Raw genomic sequence first — 22,493 nt, 5'->3', positions numbered from 1 at the left:
AGGGAAATTGGGGAGAGTTTTTGTGTAAGCGTATGATTCGTCGTGGTAAATTAATCACTTTAGCATTATTGTGTTAGTCAACAATACAACGGTATTCAAACAGTAACCCACTTGGCTACAATAACGACGTAATTCCGAAATTTATGACATCAGCTCCCCATTTGATTTGCCTCCAAGTGCTCACTGCCCCTTTAAAAGTGTTTTTTTTTTTCATGTCCAATCCCACAATGCACTTCGGTGATTGTGTCCACGTCACAGCTGACAGCCAGCCGGCCCCATAATGGCTGCCGCAGCCGAGTTGGCAGTCTAATGAGGCGAACGAGTGACAGCTGCTTATTTTAATTATCAAGGTAAACTATTGAGGCGCTAATTCCCCCCATATATTTTTGTATTGACACTTTAGCTTAATGCCATAGGCCGTTGGCTAACCGAAGCTAGGCTAGGCTAGTTCCCTACCACCCCGGTCGCCCTCACCGATCTTCTGTTTTGGTTCGGTCGTGTTATTGTTGTTGAGCCACCCCAAAAGATGTCATCGTGGCTCGGCGGCATCGGCTCCGGCCTCGGCCAGTCACTTGGTCAGGTCGGCGGTAGCCTGTCGTCCTTCACCGGGCAGATCTCCAACTTTACCAAAGATATGTTGCTGGAGGGAGTGGAAGAAGTCGGAGGTAAGTCGCCACATCATCACCATTTGCAGACCACTTTACTCTCAAGTCCTCCAGCTAATGAAGATTTATTACTTCAGGAGTGAGTGATGTGGAGGATGAAATCACATGGCTATGCAATGAGTTTGTCAATTATCAATCGTTGTTTCCCTAAACAATGTGAAGGGGCAGGACCACAAGGTTACCCAATAAATTGGTCACATAATTATGTCCCAAAACAATGTGGCCTCGACGTCACATGGCTACCTAATGATTCTGAAAGTCACTTGTTTCCCAAAATATGTAGACAATGCAATCTTGTGACTATCCAGTGAGTGTCACTTGTATCCCAAAGCAATGTAAAGGATAAAATCACATTACCTGGGCTACTTAATGAATGTGTCAATTATATTTTTTCCTAATACATGTAGTCGATGGTATCACTTGGTAATCTAATGGGTTTGAATCGTTGGTTTTCCAAAATATGTTAAGGATGGGATCCTGTGGCTACCCAATGAGTTTGTTACTTGATGCCATTTCAAGGGGCATTACCAATCCTCCCGTATATGGAAAATTACATTTTTGTACTTGACCATGATCATGTATGTTGTTAAATGTGTTATTTATTTTGATGGTTGGTGACACATTGGACAATTAAACTAAAAGGAGATTTCAATATATTGACTGCACAGGACCATCGTTGTGTTGTTTGCTTGTGGATCATGTGAGTGTGTTAAAACGGATCCCATGTGCCGTGCTATAGACACGTGCTCTGTATTTGTTTCCATTCTGTAAATGCATGACATCACAATGGACATATGTGGATGCGTTTATTTCTGAGTGGGCGGAAAAAGAAAACAAGTGACTGTTTCTTTTGTTCCCCTGTGTAACCGCAGACGCCGCGACAGAGCTTCAGTTGTCCAATTCCAAGCTGGCGGATGTAGAGACTGCCTTTTCCTCTCAGAAATTTGAGGTTGGCCTATTTTATTTCTATAGCCCCTTCTTAATCAAATCTTACTAGAGTTGTTAAATTTAGATTCCAATGAGAAAGTTGGTGTACAAAGACAGTATGTACGTGTTTTTTATTTTTACCAACAATAAAAGACTATAGTTATTTACATTGTAATGCATTTTAATTAGAAAATATATCGTACGGCAGGTAGAAGCATATGTCGAAATTTGGTCATTTTATATTTTTTGCACCTTAGGACAATTGGTCAGTCCCCATGTCGCTATCCGATTTTTACAAGTTATGAACCAAGCTAAAGTACTGAAAATAGCTCTTATTCTTTTCTAAATATAATAATATAGCATATCCTAAAAACATCCTGTGTATTTTTATTGATTTCACACTTTCAAATGTTTTGTGTCACGGTGCCACTTGAAGTCTTTTGCGATGAGATTAGCATCATGCTGTTGACATGGGAGGAATGTTTACCATCTCGTTTGCATGCTTGCTTGCCGATTGACTAACAGCCCGAGGACATCTGACAAATGCTCCTGTTTACTTTTTTTGTGGTTCAATGCTGCGGGGACCCATTTGTGAAACAATTTGTGTCTTTTTTCTTTTTTTGCAGTGTGAAAGGTTGAAAAAGCTCCACGGTGAGCTGGAGGAGAAGCTGGAAGCCTCAGAGATCCAAATCAAGCAGCAGTCGGACGAGTACAGGACGCTTCTGCAGCAGAAAGACGTACGAGTATCAGCTTCTGTTTGGATTGGAACAATATTTAGTTTCTCTTAATTCCGTCTCCCTCTTAGCTTATGAAACAAGCAAATGACAAAACATTCTCCTATGCAACTGTATTTTAACATTAGTTATGATTATACTTTTTATAATTTTTTCAGTATTTGGTGCAAAAAGTTTGAAAAGCCACTCGTATTAGATTACTGTACAACAGGAAGAAAAAAAGTGACCATTATTCCAAACACTGTGGTGCCCGCGTATCATCCAGGTGGAGATCAGTCACCTGAAGGCCCGACAAAGCGGCCTCCAGGAGGACGTCCAGAAGCTTCAGCGCTCGGTCCAGTCCGCCTCTGCCGGCCCCGTGCTCCCCGTCACCACGGCCTCTTCCAGCATCGCCACCTCGGCGTCCTCTTATCTGTCCCATCACCACCACCACCACGGCTTTCACGGCGATGACATGGACCTCAGCGAAGTCATCTCGTCCCAGCAGGAGATCAACCGTCTAGCCACCGAAGTGCTGAGACTGGAGGCGGAGGTGGCGCACTGGAGGCGCATGTCGCAGGTCAAGATGAGGTTGATGATGATGATGATGAAGAAGTTAACTCGTTGGTTAATTGTTTCATCAGACTAGCTTCCTGAGCTTTTCTGGTTACATTTAAAATCTTATTCTGTTATTCATTCAGTTGTCGTTGCTGATTGAACTGCCTTGAATTTAAAATGAATGGAATGTTGGTAAATTTCAAATGAAAATCACAAAAGGAATTTAAAATGATTTTCAAGTCATTTTAAATTACATTTCATTTTATCCCGCGACCCTTGTGAGGATGAAGCAGATCAGAAAATGGATGGATGGATTTCATTTTCTATGAGCATTCAATTTCAAAGCTAAATTGATTTGATATTAGCTTTCCCCCTTTAAAATTGAATTGCCAAATCTATGGAAAGTCACACTTCGATTTAAAATAAATTACAGAGAAAATGTTAAACCATTGACAGTTTTTGAATTGCTCCTTTAGGCATCAACAGCAGCGGTGGCGGGTAACTCCGACCAGGGTGAGATTCTCAAACTTCAAAGAACGGTTGAGGTAAATTCCCATTAAAAACAAAAAACGAATCCCAGTAAAATGCAAAGCCGGCTCCACACTCCGGCAACACTGATGAGAATTGACCCTTTGTTTTGTGTTTTTGCAGGAATTGCGAGATAAGATGAGCTGCGAGGTTGATGAGCACCAGCACGAGCTCGCCGCCCTGCAGGACGCCCAGCGCCAGAAAATGTCCGAACTCAGCCGGCGCCACCGTGAGGAACTGGCCGAATATGAGGAGAGGATCGAGGAGCTGGAGGAGCAGCTGCAAAATGGTCTGTAGAAGTTTCTCCTTATATATGTGACCACTGCCAGTGAGGATACAATAAAGCTCTGCTCTTCATGGTCGATTGGGATCAACTTTCGGTTTCACTTTGCACTGTGCATGATTTGCAAAAAAAAATAAATCAGGACCTCTGAAATGTTTATGAAAAAACAGGCATCAATATTCGACAAGGTAGCATAGGTTCCCCTTTGCCCCTGAAAAAAAAAAAACGGACTTGGAATTGTGTGTATGCGGGTGTTCAGCGTATAAACACGTTTCAGCTAATCTCCACGTGTCCTTGTCTAGTCGCCTCTCCGGCGAGCTCCCTATCAAACCCTTCGAAAGAGCTGGAACTGCAGACCACCGTCGCTGCCCTGCGCCAGGCCGCTGAAGAGCGGGAGGCGCGCCTTTCTGAGCTATCCGCCGGCCTGGATGAGGCGCAGAGGCTCCGGGCCTCGTTGCGGTCCGAGAGGGACGGCGCCCAAGAAGAGAACGCGGCGCTGCTCCAGAACTACGCTCGGCTGCAGGCCTCCGTGGAGGAGCTTCAGGCGCGGGTGCGGGAGCAGGAGGGCAAGGCTATGCAGAAAGCCCAGCTGGAGCATGAGATCCAAGTGCTGAGGGACAACCTCGCCGCTACCAAAAAGGAAATGGAGAGACTGAAAAGCCTGCTTGAGGTAAGCCAGTCCTACGTTGTGACCGTTCACAATTACCGCGTTACGTTTCTGTCATTGTTCTCCCAAATCAGGCGGAAGCAAAGGAGGAGGTGGAGCATGCCGATATCTTGGAACTGAACACCATCATCGGCTCACTAAGAGAAGAGAAGGAGGCCCTGGAGCAAGAAAAGGTGTGATCGTGTTATTTTTGTGTCACGCCAAGTCATTCGAACCATTCCTTGAAATGAACAGAATGACTATCAATTATCCACAGTCCAAAAAAATCCACGGCACGCACAGGCACATGCACGCACAATGTTTTTGTCACATGATTAATCGAGTCACTCCCCTCGCCAGTTATTCATAATAAGTGTCACCTTTCACAATAAAAATCAACACAACTACAAATAATCCAAGCTTCTGACGGCGTATTGCACGTCGGCCCTTCGTCATCAGTTTCATGCTTCATTTGTTTCCCCCTTAAAGCTCACTCTGCAGGAAAGACTGAGCGCGGCCGAGAAGAATTTCGATAGTGAAGCTCGACCGGCTGAAACAGAGTCAATGGACGATCTGAAGGAGGCACTGGAAAGCCAAGAGAGGACCCTGAAGGCCACGCAGGAGGAACGTGACACCCTCGTGACCGAGCTAGAAGAGCTAGACCGGCAAAACCAGGAAGCGACGCAGGTCCGACCAAACCTGAGAAAATGTGAACAATTATTGTTTGAACGCTGCATTGGGTTACAAATGTTTAGTTTTTCTTCTGCCCACTTTTCTCTGCTTCTAAATCGTTCTCATTTCTCAACGGCTGTAAACCATTCCAACCTCAAAAACATTCAGGACATTTTAGCCACGGGAAACTATAATACAGTATTAAAAAATTTTCAATGCTTGCAATTTCATTCCATGTATGTTTCAACAGCATTTCAGTTCAGAAGCAGTCACGTACAATTACTCCTATTCTATAAATTGCAATTCCCTTTTCCTAATTTGCCATTCTCCTTTGCTTTCCCAGCATCTGATCTCGGTGAAAGAGCAGCTAAAGAAGGCGGAGATGGAGCACAGCGCCATCAAAGACCAGAATCGATCGCTTGAGCAGGAGCTGGAGGCCCGGAAAGAGAAAATCAGCCAGAGTGCATTCACGCTCAACGACCTGCACATGAGCAAGCAGCAGCTAGAGGGCACCGTCCGGGATCTGAAGGAGAAACTGAAACAAGCTCAGGAGCGGAGCAAAGAGGCCCGGAGGGAAGCGTCAGAGTCGAAGAAGAGCTTGCAGGAAAAAGAGGAGCACCTGCTGGCAGCAAAAGAAGAGCTCGGCCGGACTGAAAGGATAAAAATGGATGAAGGCGAGCTAGCAGTGAAGGAGAAAGAACTTTCCGATCTGCGACAAAAGCTGGAGAAAGTGTCGTCGGAGGACTTTGAGCTAAAGATGGAGAGCGGCAAGTTGAAAGAGGCCGTGAGGAAAGCGGAGGACTTGTTGAAGGAGAACCAGACGGCGGCGAGCAGGACGTCGCGGGAGAAGGACACGCGCATTGAAGCCCTCAAACTGGAGAAAGAGCAGCTGGAGCGTGAGCTGCAGCGGGCCGAGCGTGAGCTTGCGGAAGGGACCAAACAATATCAGCGCACCGTTGACGAGTTGAGCCGGGCGCGCTCCATGGACGCCTCGGCTCTCCAGAAGGAGCACGAGCGCGCCGTCGAGCTCAACCGGGAGAAGGACTCTGAGATCGCTCAGCTGCGCCTCGACGCCGAGCGGCTGGCAGCCGAGCGGCGGGACACCGACGAGATGCTCGCCATCACTGTCGCCGGGCAGAAGCAGCTGACCGACTCGCTCCGGGAAAAGGATGCCTTCGCCGAGACGCTGAAGCGGAATGCGGCGGACACGCGGGCCGAACTGGAGGCGGGCGTCGCGGCGGCGAAGAGGGAGGCGGACGCGCTCAGACGAGCGCTGGAGGAGAAGGACAGACAGCTGGCGGGCATGAAGGAGGACAACAGCCACTTGAAGGAGGAGATGGAGCGCGCGCGGGATCAGCAGAGCAGACCTCCGCGCACCCTGGACGTCATCACTGAGCTGGAGGCCGAGATCACCCGGCTCAAATCGTCCCGAGGCGGCCTGGAGGAGGAGGAGGTGTGTGATCTCCGGAGGAGACTGGAGGAGCAGCAGGCCTCGCTCCTCGGCTCGCAGAGTGAGCTGGAGCGGGCCACGCTCAACTTCGACAGGCTCCTCCAGGCCAGGGACCAGGGGCCGGATGGACTCCGGCGGACCCCGGAGAACCGAGGTCCCGCCGAGTCCGCGGTGGAGCAGGGCGACGTCATACTGCAGGAAGACAAGACGGCGTCCCTGAACCAGGAGAACGGCAACGAGAAGCACGACCTCTCCAAGGTGGACCTAGAGCGGCTGGTGAAGGGCATGAAGGAGAAGGAGACGGAAATCAGCCGGCTGAACGAGAAGAACCTGTCTCTGAGCAGGCAGCTGGACCAGATGGCGCTGTCCCGCGACGAAGTGGGGAAGCTCTCCCAGGTGATCCTGCAGAAGGACCTGGAGATCCGGGCCCTTCACGCGCGAGTCACCGCGGGGGGCGGCGGTCAGGACGTCCTCTTTCTTCAGCAGCAGCTGCAGGCCTACGGCGTGGAGAGGGAGCAGGTCCTCGCCGTGCTCAACGACAAGACCCGGGAGAACAGCCAGCTTCGCTCCGACTACCACCGCCTCATGGACATCGTGGCCAGCAAGGAGGCGGCGTTGCTTAAGCTGCAGCAGGAGAACCAGCGGCTCTCCGGCTCGGGCGATTCCTCGGGCAGCCAGGAGATGTTTAAGGAAACCATCCAGAATCTCTCGCGCATCATCCGGGAGAAGGACATCGAGATCGACGCGCTGACGCAGAAGTGCCAGACGCTGGTGATGGTGCTGCAGTCATCAAGCGGAGACGACGCCGCTAACGGCGGCGGCGGAGTCAGCAGCAACCAGTTCGAGGAGCTGCTCAAGGAGCGCGACAACCTCAAGCAGCAAGTGAAGAAGATGGAGGAGTGGAAGCAGCAGGTGATCACCACCGTCAAGAACATGCAGCACGAGTCCGGGCAGCTGCAGGAGGAGCTGGTCCACCTCCAGGCGCAGGTGTCGGCCGACGGCGACGCCGGTTCCAAACTCTCGGTGGACTACGCCAGGCTCGTCCAGAACTACGAGCACAAGGAACAGCGGCTGGGAAGTTTGAGCGTGGAGCTGGCCCAGGTACAACAGAGCCTCAGCCAGCTCAGCACCACCAAGGATCTCCTGCTGGGCCGTCTGGACCAATCGGCTCCCGACGGCAAAGCTCCGTTGAGTGCGGTCGACGCTTCGAGCCGAGATCTGGCGTCCCTTCAAGCCCGTTTAGCTGAGCGGGAAAACCTGATCCGGACCCTGCAGGAGAACAACCACCGGCTTTCCCGCTCGGCTTCCTCCTCCGAAAGCGAGCAGAGGAACCACGCCGCCGAGCTCCAGCAGGTCCGAGCCAGCTTGGCGGCGCTGCAGAGATCCGTCCGTGACAAGGACCTGCTCATCAAGACCAAAGGGGACCAGCTGGCTCGGGTGGGCGAGACGCTGCGCAACCGCGAGAGCGACAACGAGGTGCTGAAACAGGCCGTCACCAACCTGAAGGAGCGCGCCCTCATCCTGGAAATGGACGCCAAGGCGCTGAAGGAGGAGAACGAGCGGGTGGCCGCGCGCTCGCGGGAGAAGGAGTCGGAGTTCCGCGCGCTGCAGGAGACCAACATGCAGGTGTCCATGCTGCTGCGCGAGCGCGAGTTTGAGCTCAGCGCCGTGAGGGACAAAGCTACCACCGTGGAAAAGATGCTCAAGGACAAAGAGCAGGTCCGTTCACAGCATACGTGTCGCCAGCATTGTGATTTTCGGCCACGTTTTAAATCTATTATTTGATCTTACGCCTGGTTTGTGGGACATCTCGTGGCGCAGGGTAAATCGGGCGAGCTCAATCAACTCCTGAACGAAGTCAAGTCCATGCAGGACAAAGCGGTGGCCTTCCAGCATGAGCGGGACCAGGTGGTGATGGCGCTCAAGCAGAAGCAAATGGAGACCACGGCGTTACAGACCGAGGTGAGAATGTTCACTTCACTTGTTTTGCAAAGGAGTTTTGTTTTCCAGGCCAAAAGTTGGGCCCGAGCTATATGGATTTTTTTTGCGATCGAAACTAAATCAGATAGCTGATTTAGTTAACTCATTCACTCCCAAAGACGTTTTTAAACGTCTTTTCAGACTTGGTCTAGAATTGGCTGGTACTGGATGAGTTAAAAAAAAGGGGGGGGGCAGTGGGGTGAGTAAATAAAACAGCCGCTGTACAAATTGTCCTTGCGTCTGCACAGCTGCAGCATGTGCGGGACAAAGAGCAGCGTCTCAACCTGGAACTCGAGAGGCTGCGCAACCACCTGCTCGAGATCGAGGACTCGTACACCCGCGAGGCCCTCGCCGCCGAGGACCGCGAGACCGACCTGCGGCGGCGCGTGGCCCTGCTGGAGGAGCGGCTGGCCTCGTCCTCCAGCGCCGTGGAGAGCGCCAGGTCGGCATCGGAGCCCAAACGAGTCGACTGAAGTGGAACTCGGCGCAGTGAGATTTTTCATGTTTTCATTGTGTTTGTAGCCAGCAGGCCAGTTTGCAGGTGGAGTCGCTGCAGGAGCAGCTGAGCGGCGTTGTTAAGCAGCGGGATGACGCTCTCCTGCAGCTCGGGACCTCCCAGGAGCAGGTCAAGCAGTATGCAGTTTCCCTCACCAACCTGCAGATGGTGCTAGAGCAGTTCCAACAAGGCAAGAATCATCGTCATTGCAGCTCCTGTAGCTGTGCAATCTGATCACAATTTTCTTTGATAAAGTACTTAAAAGCACAGGAATATAACGACTAACGCTACCATTTTTAGTTTTAAAAATACACATATTTAAAACCCTCATAGTCCACCGTTTACAAAGAATGCAATATTTCTTTGAAGTGTCATAGCACAGAACTGCTTTATTGTCCATAAAGGGCAGAAAATCCCAAGGAATTAATATAAAATATATATGTATGGATAGCACAGATCCCGCTGAACATTTTGAGTGTTTGAAAAAAAAAAAGGATGTTTGTATAACACAACATACATCATTTACAAATTGTAAAACGCGTAGGTTCGGTATCAGCTTTTTTCGAAGGGCATAAGTTAAGATGTGAAATATCACCACATTTTATCATGATATTTATTGTGTATATATCATAAAACTGCCAAGAAATGCCTACTAGAACAGCTGAACTTTATTTGAGATTATTCCGAGGCACTTTAAGTGGTGCAGCTGTGTGCGGAGTCTCATTTAGCACGAGTTTGAATGTGACTGGTTCATTTTGAGCACAGCCACATCCTCAGTCACAGAGGGTGTGCACACTTTTGCACTCACCTCCATTGTTTACATGTGGAAAAAGTTTTGAAATTATTCATCTTGGACATTTTGTCACGTAATAATTTGGCGAGGGTGAGTAGACTTTTTGTCACCGCTGTATGTATGTTTTTCTTGTACATCTCAAAGTACAGTAAAAATAAATATTTAGTGGTTTTTTTTGGTTTTTTCAATGTATTAAATTTTTTTCATAATCTATAACAATAATGGAGTGGTATTTGGTATTGGATTTTTTTTCTCAAATGACCAATCGATTCGAATATTGCAAACATTTTTTTAACATGCAGCTAACCGGCTGAAATCCTGTTGGGTTTTTTTTGCTTGGCACCGCACGGAAACACTATCACGTAAAAGCCCAAAAGCTAAGCAGAGCTGCATTTTTTTTTTTTTGTTGGCTGCACAGATTAGTGTCACAAGCATCACTACCACAACCAGGAAAAAAATATCTTGTGGAAAAGTATCACAATGTCTCCTTTGCTGCCGTTCAGAGGAGAAAGCCATGTACTCGGCAGAGCTGGACAAACTCAGGAAGGACAAAGAGGAGTGGCGGCGCAAGGCAGAGCAGCTGGAAGATCAAGCGTCTGCCCTGCAGGTGCTTGAATGGCTTCATGGTTTAATTGCACCTCAACGCCAAGTTGTGAGTAAATGTGGAAAGTGACATTCCTCTCGCAGATGAACCTGGACGAGGCCAACGCAGCTCTGGATTCGGCCTCTCGTCTCACCGACCAGTTAGATTACAAAGAGGAGCAGATTGAGGAGCTGAAGCAGCAAGGTGAGGTCATGGCCAATCTTCTTTTATGTTGTCAGTAGACCGCAGAGAAGAACATCAATTGGCCCATGGGGAGAAATTCCATTTTACACACGTTGGCAAACAATTTCCATCATTTTGGGGTTGGCCCACTTTCAGATCCTCACCTCGCCCCTTTTGCCTTTTGACCTTTCCTTCGAACAACAATAAAGTTATTTTCTTTTGGCATGGAATTAAACAAATGACCCAATGCCTTTTCCAACATCACATATGAAAGCCACCTTGTGTCGGGTGCAAGATTTTCTTTCTCTCACTCTCTATGTTTTTATTTTTTACATTTTTTGTTTTTTACTGTCAGAGCGACTTACCGCATTTTCCGCACTAAAAGGCGCACCTAAAGGCCTTCCATTTTCTTAAAAGCTCACAGCGCGCCTTATAATCCAATGCGCCTTGTGTATGGTTATTACGGTAATATGTCGACCCCCAAAATGGCTCCTTGCTCGAGACGTGCTGACAGCGCAGAATTCAAACTTAAGGCGATCGGTTACGCAGTTGAACACGGAAATAGAGCAGCGGCAAGAGAGTTCAACGTTAACCGAGTCAATGTTCTAACTTGCTGTTGGCGAAGTGAAGTGGCCATGTCGCTGCTTTTATTAAATACGTTCTACTGACATCTGATCGTTCTGTTGGCATTTCCTCGAGCGTAGCTCCATCTAGTGGATGCATTGTAGATGGCGTCTTATAATGCGGTGCGCCCAATGTATGAAAAAAATGGACAAAATAGGCCATTCATTGAAGGCGCGCCTCATAATCCAGTGCGCCTTTTAGTGTGGAAAATACGGTATATTTACATTTACCAGAAAACATGTTTGTTGCAAATCTTCTACATCCCCTGTGAAGTCCTCCTTGTGCCCCGGGGTGAAACTTTCTCCCACGCTTTTGCTCAAGACTTTAAGGCGACATCCGACAAGACTCCGTCTTGATGGCTTGTGTTATCGTAGACCTGCTTGATTAGCTCATTTGTTTACTATTCTTATCCGACCGCCACCTATGGAACGTTGCCTACTATTGCGCCGTCTACGAATGTGCCCGCTGCTCAGCTGACGCGATTGTGTGTGTTTGTAGTGGACGTGCGACAGGAGATGCTGGAGGAGGCCCAGAAAAAATTGATGATCCTGCTGAACAGCACCGAGGGCAAGATTGACAAGTAGGTGACATGATCGCTGCTCAATTTTCAGACATTTCGAATGAAATGGATGTAAGATGGAATCATATGCCAATGCTCAGCCTTTATTTTCTCCTGCGAGGGACATCGACAGTCATTCCAAATCCTTTTAAATTTTGCATCCCCAGGGTCCTAATGCGTAACCTCCTTCAGGGTTACTTCCACACGCCCAGAAATAAGCGCATGGACGTGCTGAAGCTTATGGGAAGCGTGCTGGGGTTGAGCCGAGAGGATGTGGAAAAGGTCAGGCATTAATTCGAGCCGTTTTTTTTTTTTTTTTTTCCTTCAAATGAATGACATCATTATGGTGCAGTTTGCGAGACGGAATAACGGCGCTCCTGTTGCGACGCGTCTCGTAGACCAACAGTGTCACGAGTGTGAGTTCAAACGGCCCTTTCATTCATGTTCCGTCAATTAACGCAATACAGGTATAGCATATTTATAACTTGTTCAAAAATAAGTGGGTTTTTTGGTTTGTTTGTTTGTTTTATGGGGGGCAAGGCTGTGTATGTTCATTTGCTTAAAGCGCCTCGATTTTAGCCTGCTTCTTTGTTGCTTTAGTACTCCAAATTAAAAACCTGATTAGGAACAATTCTGGTCATGCAGTTCATCACAAAAAAGCACCGAATGACTTAAATTAGGTCATCGAAATGCTTATTAATAGACTTCCAAGTTGTCTTTATGTAAGCTTTCTGACAAAAGAAGGAATTACGGGACACTTGTTACGCTATAATTGGAATCACTCATTCTTTGGAGGGCAGCGGTCGTCGTTTCTTTCTCATTGAGCACGGCGTAAGCAAACTGGAATTTGAAGGGTTACAATATAAACATGGATATATTCTCCCATTTATGACAAGAAAATGATGCAGTGAAATAAAGCAAAAATCGTAAAAAAAAAAATGGCCACGGAAAAGCTGAAAGGGTCATAAAATCAAACGAGGCCTGCGGGTTCGAAATCGCTTCAGCGCCCTTGACATTTCGAAATGTAAATTAGCTCTTCGCCAACCACAAGAAACCCCCAAAACTTCCACGAAAGCCAGAGAGGGGGGGGGGGGCTTTTCTTTCTTATCTCGAAGGTCCTGAGGAACCATTCCAACCCTCCTAAAGGGAAACAGAAACGGCAAATTGGGTTACTGCGCCCCAAAGACAATGAACATTTTTATGGCGTTGCACTTATGTCATGGTGAGTCCCTCCTGTTTTTTTTTTTTTTTTTAAACACCTACATCCCTCCCCACTCGTGTTTACATCCCCCTTACGGGATCACGGGGCGCTCTAAGTGCATCCAGCTGCGAGCGAGCGCCGTCGACGACGAGGGAAGATAACAGCGTGGTGAGACCGCTTCCTTTGGCAGTGACTTGTCGAGTCGGCAAAAAAAACTAAAACGGTTCTAGTTATGTTGACGGTGGTTGGGGGGGGGGCAAATGAGGGCCATTATGTCTTTATCAACTTGTCTGACTCTGCCGCAAACATGCCGCGACAGTTCTGGTATTTTTCAGCCTTGTGGGTTTTAACGCAGGGCCTGACCAAGGAGGGATTCGGACACGCTTTCACACAGTAGTGCAAGTCGATAATTTGATGATGCCGGCGTTAACGTATGTTGTGACATATGACAGCCTTTCCTCACTCTATCAGAGTTCATCCAACGCTGAGGCCCCCGCTGTATTGCCGATTAGCAATTTACGATCTTTTTTTTTCCCCCCTAAGCCTGCAACAGAATCAAAACCGGAAATCGCAATACTAAGACAGAAACCCGTCCCCCTTTTTAAAATACTGTCAGATGAAGTTTGGTGCTACCAAACTTTAGATAATCATACCTCTGAATTTCCCGAGCTTAATGCTAACACACAATGCAAAACACCATTGACAGGCTAACAAATAGCATCACTAGTTTCAGTGTTGTATCCCTTAAAAGGGGAACTCAAGGCAACCGTTTTCTTTGCAATATAACGTAAGGCCTGACCGATTACTTGGCTGGCCGCTGTTAATTCTTTTTAAAAATTGTCAATCTGGCGATTTGTTTTATTTGTTTTTGCCATTTTTGGGGGTGGGAGTGGGCTTCCAGAGATGCTCCTATCTATCAGTAGACGGATAATGGATTCTTTTTCATCGATCTTCGTCTAGAGAGTCTTTAAAATGTTATATTTTACGGCCATGTCGCACGGCCCTGAGTTATTGCCGATTTCCAGATGTCGTATTTTATGGTCCAGATGCTGGAGGAGGACACGGCGCGCGGCGTGAGTGGCTGGGTGTCGAGCTGGCTTGTTGGCCGAGGCGCGCAGAGTGTCCCCAATACTCCCCAGAGGCCCACCAGTGGAAATAGATTCAACACGGTATGAAGAAGAAGAAACAATGCTCGACATTCGGCGTCTCGATTATATTGCGGCCCCGAAGTTGCAACTTCCAGTTTGAGAAGAATTAAAGTCTGTCTTTTTTTTTTTCTTTCTTTTCCTGTCACAGTCTTTCTCCGAGATGTTTGTCAAGTTCCTGGAGACTGAGTCAACGCCGTCGCTCCCCGCGCCCAAGCTTCCCGTCCTGGATATCAAGCCTCTGAGCGCCCCGCCCTCCAGGAGAACGCCGGCGAGCGGGGCGGCGGCCAGCAAGTCCAACAACCCCTTTCTGGCCCCTCGCTCTGCTGCGGTGCCCCTGCTGGCCGCCGGTGCCGCCATCTCCGGCGGCCCGGGCGGGCACCTGCTGATGAAGCCCATCTCGGACGCTTTGCCCACCTTCACGCCAGTGCCCGTGTCGGCTGAGGCCAGCGGCGGCGCTGTGCTCAAGGACCTGTTGAAGCAGTGAAGTGGAAGAAGACCAAGTTTGTCCTATCCAGATGAATCGAAGTGCTTCCTTATAAAAATCGGAGATGCCTGAGAGCATTTGATGCAGTTCTAAAGGCAAAAGACTGGTTCAAATGGCTGAAATCCCCCAAAATAGTGGCTTGAAACCAAACTCGCCGTCTTGTTTTCAGGTGTGTGGCTCACGGCTGCGTTTGGAATCGTACACTCATTCTCTACTCTCTAATCACGATCTAGTGGGGCCTTGTGGTACAGGTAACCCGGGCTACAAGTTTTTCAAGATGCAAGCCGTCGTCTGGACAATTTCTGTGCCTCTTTGTCTTCATGTCTGCTAGCTTAATGCTAACACATCAAGGGAATCACCATAGAGGCGCTAACAAATAGCATCTGAGTTGAGGTTTCATCACCCTTTAAAAATGGATTTATCTGTGCACAAATGATGGAGCAGTGCATTTCGACAAACAGTAGTGCTCACGGGAAGATGTTCTTTATCGCCCGCGAAGAGCGACGAATATTACTGTGGCTCACTGGGGCGTTACCTCCATGTCTATCTGTATCTCGTCTCTGTATCATATTTCCTCTTGGTGGGCACACCAGTTGGAGCAGCACAATGTCTAGCAGATGCAAGCAAAAAGATGTGCTTAAAAAGTTCAATCCTTGAAATTCGATGTAATGTTTATATTTATAAAAGTACAACATTACAGAGTGCTATTTTTTCTTATTTACACACACACACTTTTTTTTTCATTTTAAGGCTGCAAAGGATTTCCGCTCATTTTAGTGGGAAAGAGGATTTGAGATTTTTTTAATCGAGTTAAGTGCATGGTCACGGTATCTCAAGGCACCACAATTTGTTGATTACTCATGACCGTGTCAGTGTCGAGCACGCAAGCAAGCGGAGTTGCCAAGCATTCTGCGGCTGCGGTAACCCACACTGACTACACAACAACACGTGTTCAAGTCATAAAAGGGCAGACGTAAGCAATGATACAATTGCAGTTGTAAATTTTGAAAGGGTGGAATTCTTTTTTTTTTTTTTAATTCTTTTCATGGACAGCGGTTATGAAGTAGGACATCCAAGTGCCTGTTTTTATGGTCATAACTTCAGGAGTGTACATGCTTTATAGGAATCTTTATATTTACAAACTTGTTTGTATATTTATCTTACTGTAAATCTGGGAGATTTTTTTTTTTTTGTAAATTGGAAAAACAAGAAAATAAAAGTACTTCTGCCCCCTGTTGGTGGCTTAGCTTGGTGTAAGCATAAAGCGTGTAAGGAGGGTGTGTGTGTGTGTGTGTGTGTGCGTGCGTGTGTGTGTGTGTGTGTGTGTGTGTGTGTGTCGGGGGGGCGTCCCTTCCTGGGCTGATGGAATCCAGCTGTGGATTGAGGCAGGGGGCGGGAGGCAGAGCTAAATCAATTTTTTAAAAAAGTGGCGACACCAGTAGCGCCTCGGTCCACTTTGGGGAGAGGGGGGGAGGTTGAGGGAAGTGTATGACATTGTGCGGTTGAGGGTCTTAGCTCACAGAGGGGGTCAACGCTTTAAGGGTCGTCGAATTGAAAGGAGCTGGGGAGGATATGAAAAACGCGCTCGGTGACATACGTGGCTTCACGCTTTGCTCCTCTACAAGGTCAGTATTAGATTTTTTTCTTTCTTTGTGGTCGTTGTTGTTTTCGACTAACAGGGAGTTTGCAATCCACCCTAAAAGTGAAACAAACCAAAGTGGACTTCTTTTCTTGCAGGATGGTGGCAGCTCTGCTATTTATTTTGCTTTGTATGCAGTCAGCACACAGCCAGGTATGGATTTTTATTCACGGACTTCATTCACAAACACGACTGTGTTGCATCAAGAGAAGTAAGACGTGCAGATTTTATTCGATCAGGAATACAGCAGGCATCAGGGCTGGACTGGCCATCTGCCATAGCGAGCACATGCCCGGTGGGCACCCACCCGTCTTTTGGGGCAGATGCAGTGCAATTTATTTTCTTTCATTTTACCTCAAGAGACCAGCCCCACAATTTAATCCATTTACAAAATGGACAGCAACTCAACCAATCACTGGCAGAGCTACAGAGTAGCCAGGCGTGGTCGGGAGTCATGTCCGAATACAAATTTCATAAGAATCTGTTTTTAGAATACAACGTTTGAGCTCATGTCCAGATAAGGATGTAATTGTATTGGTGTTCACACAGACGTGCACAGATGGCTTCAGATACGACCGCAGATCAAGACAGTGTATGGGTAAGTGATCTGTTCAAGCCACGTTAACAATTACAATGTCCAAATCATGATTTAGCAAGATTGTATATGAATGTACTTCAAAGTTAAGTGCAACCAAACCCCATTTAACAAATGTACTGTTTAGAAGAAAAAAAGTGGGGAAGCGGCAGTAAAATAGGCCAAAATCCACACGTTAGAGTTTAGGACTAGTTGGAGAAATAAGTTTTAAACTGAGATGTAATCATCTTGAAAGGCATAGCTTTTCTAATGCCCTGCTAAATTTCACGTTGCTTAGTAAAGTGTGTTGCTTTTTTGCGTGTGTGTGTGTGTGTGTGTCTGTGTCGTGTCCATCTTGCAGATGTGGACGAGTGTCGGACCCTTCCAGACCCCTGCAGGGGGGACATGCGTTGCGTCAACCAGAACGGGGGCTACCTGTGCATGCCCCGCGGCCTCTACAATCAGCCCTTCGGACCCGAGCCCCCGCAGGTGCAGCAGCAGCCTGAATCAACATACCAGGGGGGCGGGGGCGGTGGTGGGGGCGGCGCCGGCACTGGCACATCCGCGACCCAGCCGAACAGCTACGTGCCGGCTCCCCCGAGGTCGGCCGATCCCAGCTACCCGCAAGTGGGCTACACTGTGCCGTGCATCCTGGGCTATGCGCTAGCGGATGATGGAACCTGCAATGGTGAGTGCTTTTATTTTGCTCTTTGTGTGCGTTCTTCTTGTCATTTGTTTGTGTGTCAAGTCTTTTTCAATTCTTGTGTTTTGTGAATTAGTATTTTCCCATCAAATCTAATTTCAGAATTTTTTGGTTCATTGAGTTGGGTACGAGGGCTCCCTCTAGTGGCATGTGAAAAATTACCAAGTTTTTTTTTTTAAATCCATCACAATACTTTTGAATACATTTTATTTGTATTTAACTTTGAAGTACGAAAAAATGTCATTGTATTTTTTGGGATGATGCATTGCAAACTGCAACAACCAAAACAAATGTATTGCTACAATAATCCCCTATTTACACAAGTGCACTAGTTTTTTTTTTTTTTCTGTTGGATGTTATTAAGGGGCTCCAGGTGTGCCACATAAAGTGTGACTCAAAAGGCCGCCTTGTTTTGGGTAAATGAGGGCATGCCAGTGGCAAAAATGAAGTCATGTTGCCATATTTGTATTGCGTAGAACAAGCCTGCTTGTGTATATGTGTAATGAGCCAATCAATCACAGACACATTCCCACCCCCGCCACTGTGTTATGATGTAATGACACCACCTATAGACTTCCTGTCTGGACGTGGAACAAACTTGGCTTTGACAGGAGTGACAGTGGAATTTTGGTGGCCTTTTTTTTTTTTTTTTTTTTTTTTTTGTGGAAATGGAACCAGTTAGATTGTTGGACCATTTAGCACAAACACAGCCAGAAATTCCTGCAGCTGCTTGTATTTTGGGGGTCCATGTTGGAATCACTTTAAAACAAATGTCATCTTGTGAAGCGAGAGCTCAGGCCAGCCAACATGGCAGGATTCTTTTTCAGCTAATGTTCATTTAACTGGTTAAAAACTATGTGTATGTACAGTATATGTATGTACATAGAGCATGTGTATGATGTACTGTTAAAAAAAACGATATATATAACTGCTTTGCTGTTCATATTTTAGTTAAAGTCACTTCTTTTTACACTTGTATGATACTTCCAATTGTTAAAATACCTCTACAGTATTCTGGTAAAAGAATCCAATTTCAAGTCTCTCACTTAATTCCTCTCAACTCGACTTTCGGTGAAGCAACTGGGTTCCCTGAAGGGCAGTGCGGGGTCCCGCTTATCGCCTGTCCCGAGGCCGCCTGAGCAAACAAGAGGCCCTCCGCTTCCCTCCGCCTCGGTAGATTTTTCTCATTGCCTCTTAAGGAAGTCGGAGCAATTGTGCGCGTAATCAGAGCGATCTTTTAATGTGGAGCAAAAACAAAATGGGAGCCGATAGCTCACAGCTCCAACCTGGAATGTTGTTGAAACAAAGGCCGGAGGGTGGGGAAAAAAACACGGCGAAGAAGGGTGCGCTGGGAGAGCTGCGGTAGGGGGGGGTTGGCAGCTGGGACATTTCTGGGATTACTTGAGAGAAAGTGAAACACTTTCAGCAATACTGCGACTACGACTGCGCTCATGCGACAGTTCGTGTTACAGTCACTTTTCCCAAAAGCAATTTTGAAGAGCCCACACCGGTTTGTGTGTTGAGTGACTCGCCGTGAATTGCGGTCATGTTTGTGTATTACTGTGCTTTTTAAATACTATCCAAAATATTTCTACACCAGGCACATGTTCTTATGACTTCATTATGTGGTTATCTTGTGTTCTTTCAGACGTTGATGAATGTGAGACCAATTCCCACCACTGTAACCCCACCCAGGTGTGCATCAACACAGCGGGGGGCTACACATGTTCCTGCACAGAAGGCTTTTGGCTCATCGGGGGCCAATGTCAGGGTGAGTTGCTCTTCATTGAGTGTTCAAAAGGTCAGTCATGACACAGTAGACCAAATATTTGTGCTTCAGGTCTTAATTCTCATTGGTCGGTTGTCAGTGGCTGTTTACTCGCACTTTATTGATCTGTCATTGTGGATGAATTCATCCCCTCCCAAATAAATAAACAAACAAACAAACAAATAAGTATTTATATTTAAATAAAATCATCGGATATCCGCTGTGCCCCAATACAATCAATGAATACCAACGAAAGGAAATAGCGACATTCTGTGGTCATTTACTGCAAATGCATATTTCTCGCCAATTTAATGATTGCGATTGGGTAAAAATAAATGATTATTTTCACACCGCGTGTCCTTACCATGTTCTTTGCAGATATTGACGAGTGTCGTTACGGTTACTGTCAGCAGCTGTGCGCCAACGTGCCCGGCTCATATTCCTGCTCGTGTAACCCGGGTTTCCTCCTCAACCCGGACAACCGCAGCTGCCAAGGTGCGTTCGCTGACATTACGAATTTCCGCAACTCCACCTTGTAACAGAAATTTTGGCCACCGTCTAATGTTTTATGGTCCTTTTTCTTTTTTTCTTTTTTTTTTTTACAATTGGACATAAAGTCAAAAGTGATGTTTCGGGGATGTCTCCCGAAAATCTATCTTACGCAACCTTAACAAAGTGCAAATGCAAATCATCTGTTTGGAAACATTTCCAGAAAAAGAAGAGTTACGGGAATTGTTGCATAAATTTTGTGTGCGTGTGCGTGTTAGATGTGGACGAGTGCGCGGACGAGCCGTGTAGTCACGGCTGCTTCAACAACCACGGCTCCTTTATGTGCAACTGCGACGAAGGGTTCGAACTGGCAGCCGACGGAACCTCCTGCAACGGTATGGCCAAATTGAGTTAAAAAAAAAAGATGAATCAATGACTGTGATTGTATTAGAAAAGTATTGGAATGAACTATAATCAAATACGGCAGCCCGGTGATCCAGTGGTTAGCACATCGACCTCACAGTGCAGAGGTCGCGGGTTCGATCCCGGCTCCGGCCTTCCTGTGTGGAGTTTGCATGTTCTGGCTCATCGCTCATCTTTCTTCATTTGCAAAAATACAGTACTTGACATGTTCGTGACTTTCCCGCAGACGTGGACGAGTGCAGCTTCTCCGAGTTCCTGTGTCAGCATCAATGCTTGAACACGCCGGGCTCCTTCAACTGCATCTGCCCACCCGGCTACTTCGTCTACGAGGACGGCCGCAGTTGCGAAGGTACCATTGAAAAAGTCCGCTCCCAAACCAATCAAAAAGCGTTCCTGTGCACTCCCATGTTTGAACTGACCCCGAGTGGTGTTGTCGTGTGCTTGATTTTGAAGATATCAATGAATGTGAGAGTGGTAACAACACCTGTACAACAGAACGAGTCTGTTTCAATTTCCAGGGAGGCCACACATGCCTGGCTCCTTTACAGTGTCCGCCTCCTTACGTTGAAGTGGGCGACAAGTGAGTGCCGCGTCGCCGCGGTTCTTAACGCGACGCGGTCGGTACTCAAAGCGTCGACCTCACACATTTTGCTCTCTGGTATGCGCAGTCAGTGCATGTGCACTACGGGCAACCCTGCGTGCAGGGACCAGCCCTTCACCATCTTGTACCGACACATGGACCTGTCGTCCGGACGCAGCGTGCCGGCGGACATCTTCCAGATGCAGGCCACCACACGCTACCCGGGCGCCTTCTACATCTTCCAAATCAAGTCGGGCAACGAGGGCCGAGAGTTCTACATGAGGGTGAGGAACACGCTTACGCGTCATTCGTCAGTTACTGTCAGCGTTCTTTATTTTCATGTCATGCGCTGCAGAAAGCTACCAGCAGGGGGCGCCAAGACCACTCATTTACTGTTTTCATATCTCACGGAGTGTCGTGTGAATCCTGAAAGCGTTCTGTCATGATACAGTCATACCTCGGTTTTCGATCATAATCCGTTCCAAAAGGCTGTTCGAAAACCGAAGCCACGCTCTTTAAAAAAAAAAAAAAATTAATAAAATCTTTATTGAACACGTCTGCTCACAATGGAACGTCGCACGAGGAAGCATCACTTCCTCGTCTACCCGAGGCGCATTCAAGTGCGCTCAGTTTGGTCAAGAACCGATTTTCTGTCGTAATCCGAGGCATAAAAACTCGAAGTTTTTGGTCAAAGACCGATTTGGTCGAGAACAGAGACGTTCGAAAACCGAGGTTTGACTGTACTGTAATAAAAAAATAAAAATAAACTAACTCTGTTTTTTTTTCACCGAGCTATAAAGGTGTGTGATACTTTGCATAAATACTGTTGACTTGACTTGACTTGACTTTGCATTTGCGTCTTTAACACACACTTGAATTTTCTCTATTAGCAAACCAGCAATCTGAGCGCCACACTGGTGCTGTCGCGGCCCATCAAGGGTCCCAGAGAGTTGGTCCTGGACCTGGAGATGGTGACGGTAAACAACGTCATCAACTTCCGCGGCAGCTCAATCATCCGTCTGACCATCTTCGTGTCGGCGCATCCCTTCTGATGCGTCGTCACGGTCGGGAACAAGCCCGACGGAACCTACCCCGCCCCGCCTTAATGGACTCTGAGCTCTTAAGGCGGCAAGATGGATGCCGTAGCGGGATGCGTCCGGTGTACAATTTCTGGCATCCTCTTCTTAGAAGCACCGCAAAACGTTGTATTCTCAGTACCTCCACCGCTGCATCTTTTCCCCCATTCAGATCAGCTGTGAACAAGACTTTTATTGTCTATCATCAAATATGAATTATTGATTACAATAAACGTCTGTATGAGCAGGCCCACTGAAACCACCGCAGCGCCTTTTTGCATGAATTCATCCCATCCATTCATTTTCTCGAGCACTTACATTGCTGAGCTCTGGAGCCTCTCCTAGCTGACTGGGGCCAGAGGCGGGGTACACCCTGGACTGGTCCTCTGCCCATTGCAGGGTCCATATGCTGAAAAACTAACAACCATACACCAGTGAAAGGTTTTTGACATTCCAAGTCAATTTCCAGACTTCAACCCAACAGAGAATGCCTTTTAGGAGAGGAGGATCGAGAGGAATAACACCCTAAAAACCATGCATTTAATCGACTTTTTGAGAGATATAATCCCTCATTATAGGGATGAGGCTGAGCTGGTGAATGAAGAAAAGGTGCTGGCCCACTTCAAGACAATCAACTATTGAGACAAACATCAGCATAGAGACAAAATACATTTCGCTTCAAGTAAACCTGCGCTCGTTGCACTTCAGGGAAGACGGCACAAACACAGCATCAGTCCGGGAATTAGAC

The 22,493-nt window shown here is 47.4% G+C and overlaps 2 protein-coding genes across 2 annotated transcripts; both read left to right on the top strand.

Moving 5' to 3' along the window:
• Positions 1-257: 257 nt before the first annotated feature.
• On the top strand, positions 258-15,728 carry trip11 (thyroid hormone receptor interactor 11). Its single transcript, XM_086127100.1, has 19 exons — positions 258-665; positions 1,538-1,614; positions 2,219-2,329; positions 2,592-2,885; positions 3,340-3,408; positions 3,515-3,680; positions 3,977-4,344; positions 4,416-4,514; positions 4,810-5,007; positions 5,336-8,161; positions 8,264-8,404; positions 8,671-8,864; positions 8,945-9,108; positions 10,215-10,318; positions 10,399-10,498; positions 11,600-11,681; positions 11,828-11,942; positions 13,908-14,030; positions 14,158-15,728. The coding sequence occupies exons 1-19, from the start codon at positions 527-529 to the stop codon at positions 14,491-14,493; spliced, it is 5,706 nt and encodes a 1,901-aa protein (XP_085983226.1). The 5' UTR covers positions 258-526; the 3' UTR covers positions 14,494-15,728.
• A 190-nt stretch (positions 15,729-15,918) lies between these two features.
• fbln5 (fibulin 5) lies at positions 15,919-22,009 on the top strand. The gene is made up of 11 exons (XM_086127101.1): positions 15,919-16,118; positions 16,231-16,285; positions 16,682-16,730; positions 17,068-17,394; positions 19,058-19,180; positions 19,556-19,672; positions 19,945-20,061; positions 20,316-20,438; positions 20,543-20,669; positions 20,758-20,953; positions 21,560-22,009. The coding sequence occupies exons 1-11, from the start codon at positions 16,066-16,068 to the stop codon at positions 21,719-21,721; spliced, it is 1,449 nt and encodes a 482-aa protein (XP_085983227.1). The 5' UTR covers positions 15,919-16,065; the 3' UTR covers positions 21,722-22,009.
• The last annotated feature ends 484 nt before the right edge of the window (positions 22,010-22,493 follow it).

This window comes from Hippocampus guttulatus, chromosome 13 (genome assembly GCF_054856545.1).
Source record: "Hippocampus guttulatus isolate MCC_2025c chromosome 13, RoL_Hgut_1.0, whole genome shotgun sequence".
NCBI lineage: Eukaryota > Metazoa > Chordata > Actinopteri > Syngnathiformes > Syngnathidae > Hippocampus > Hippocampus guttulatus.
Note: the sequence above shows the minus strand (reverse complement) of the source record. Positions and strands in the feature narration are given on the sequence as shown.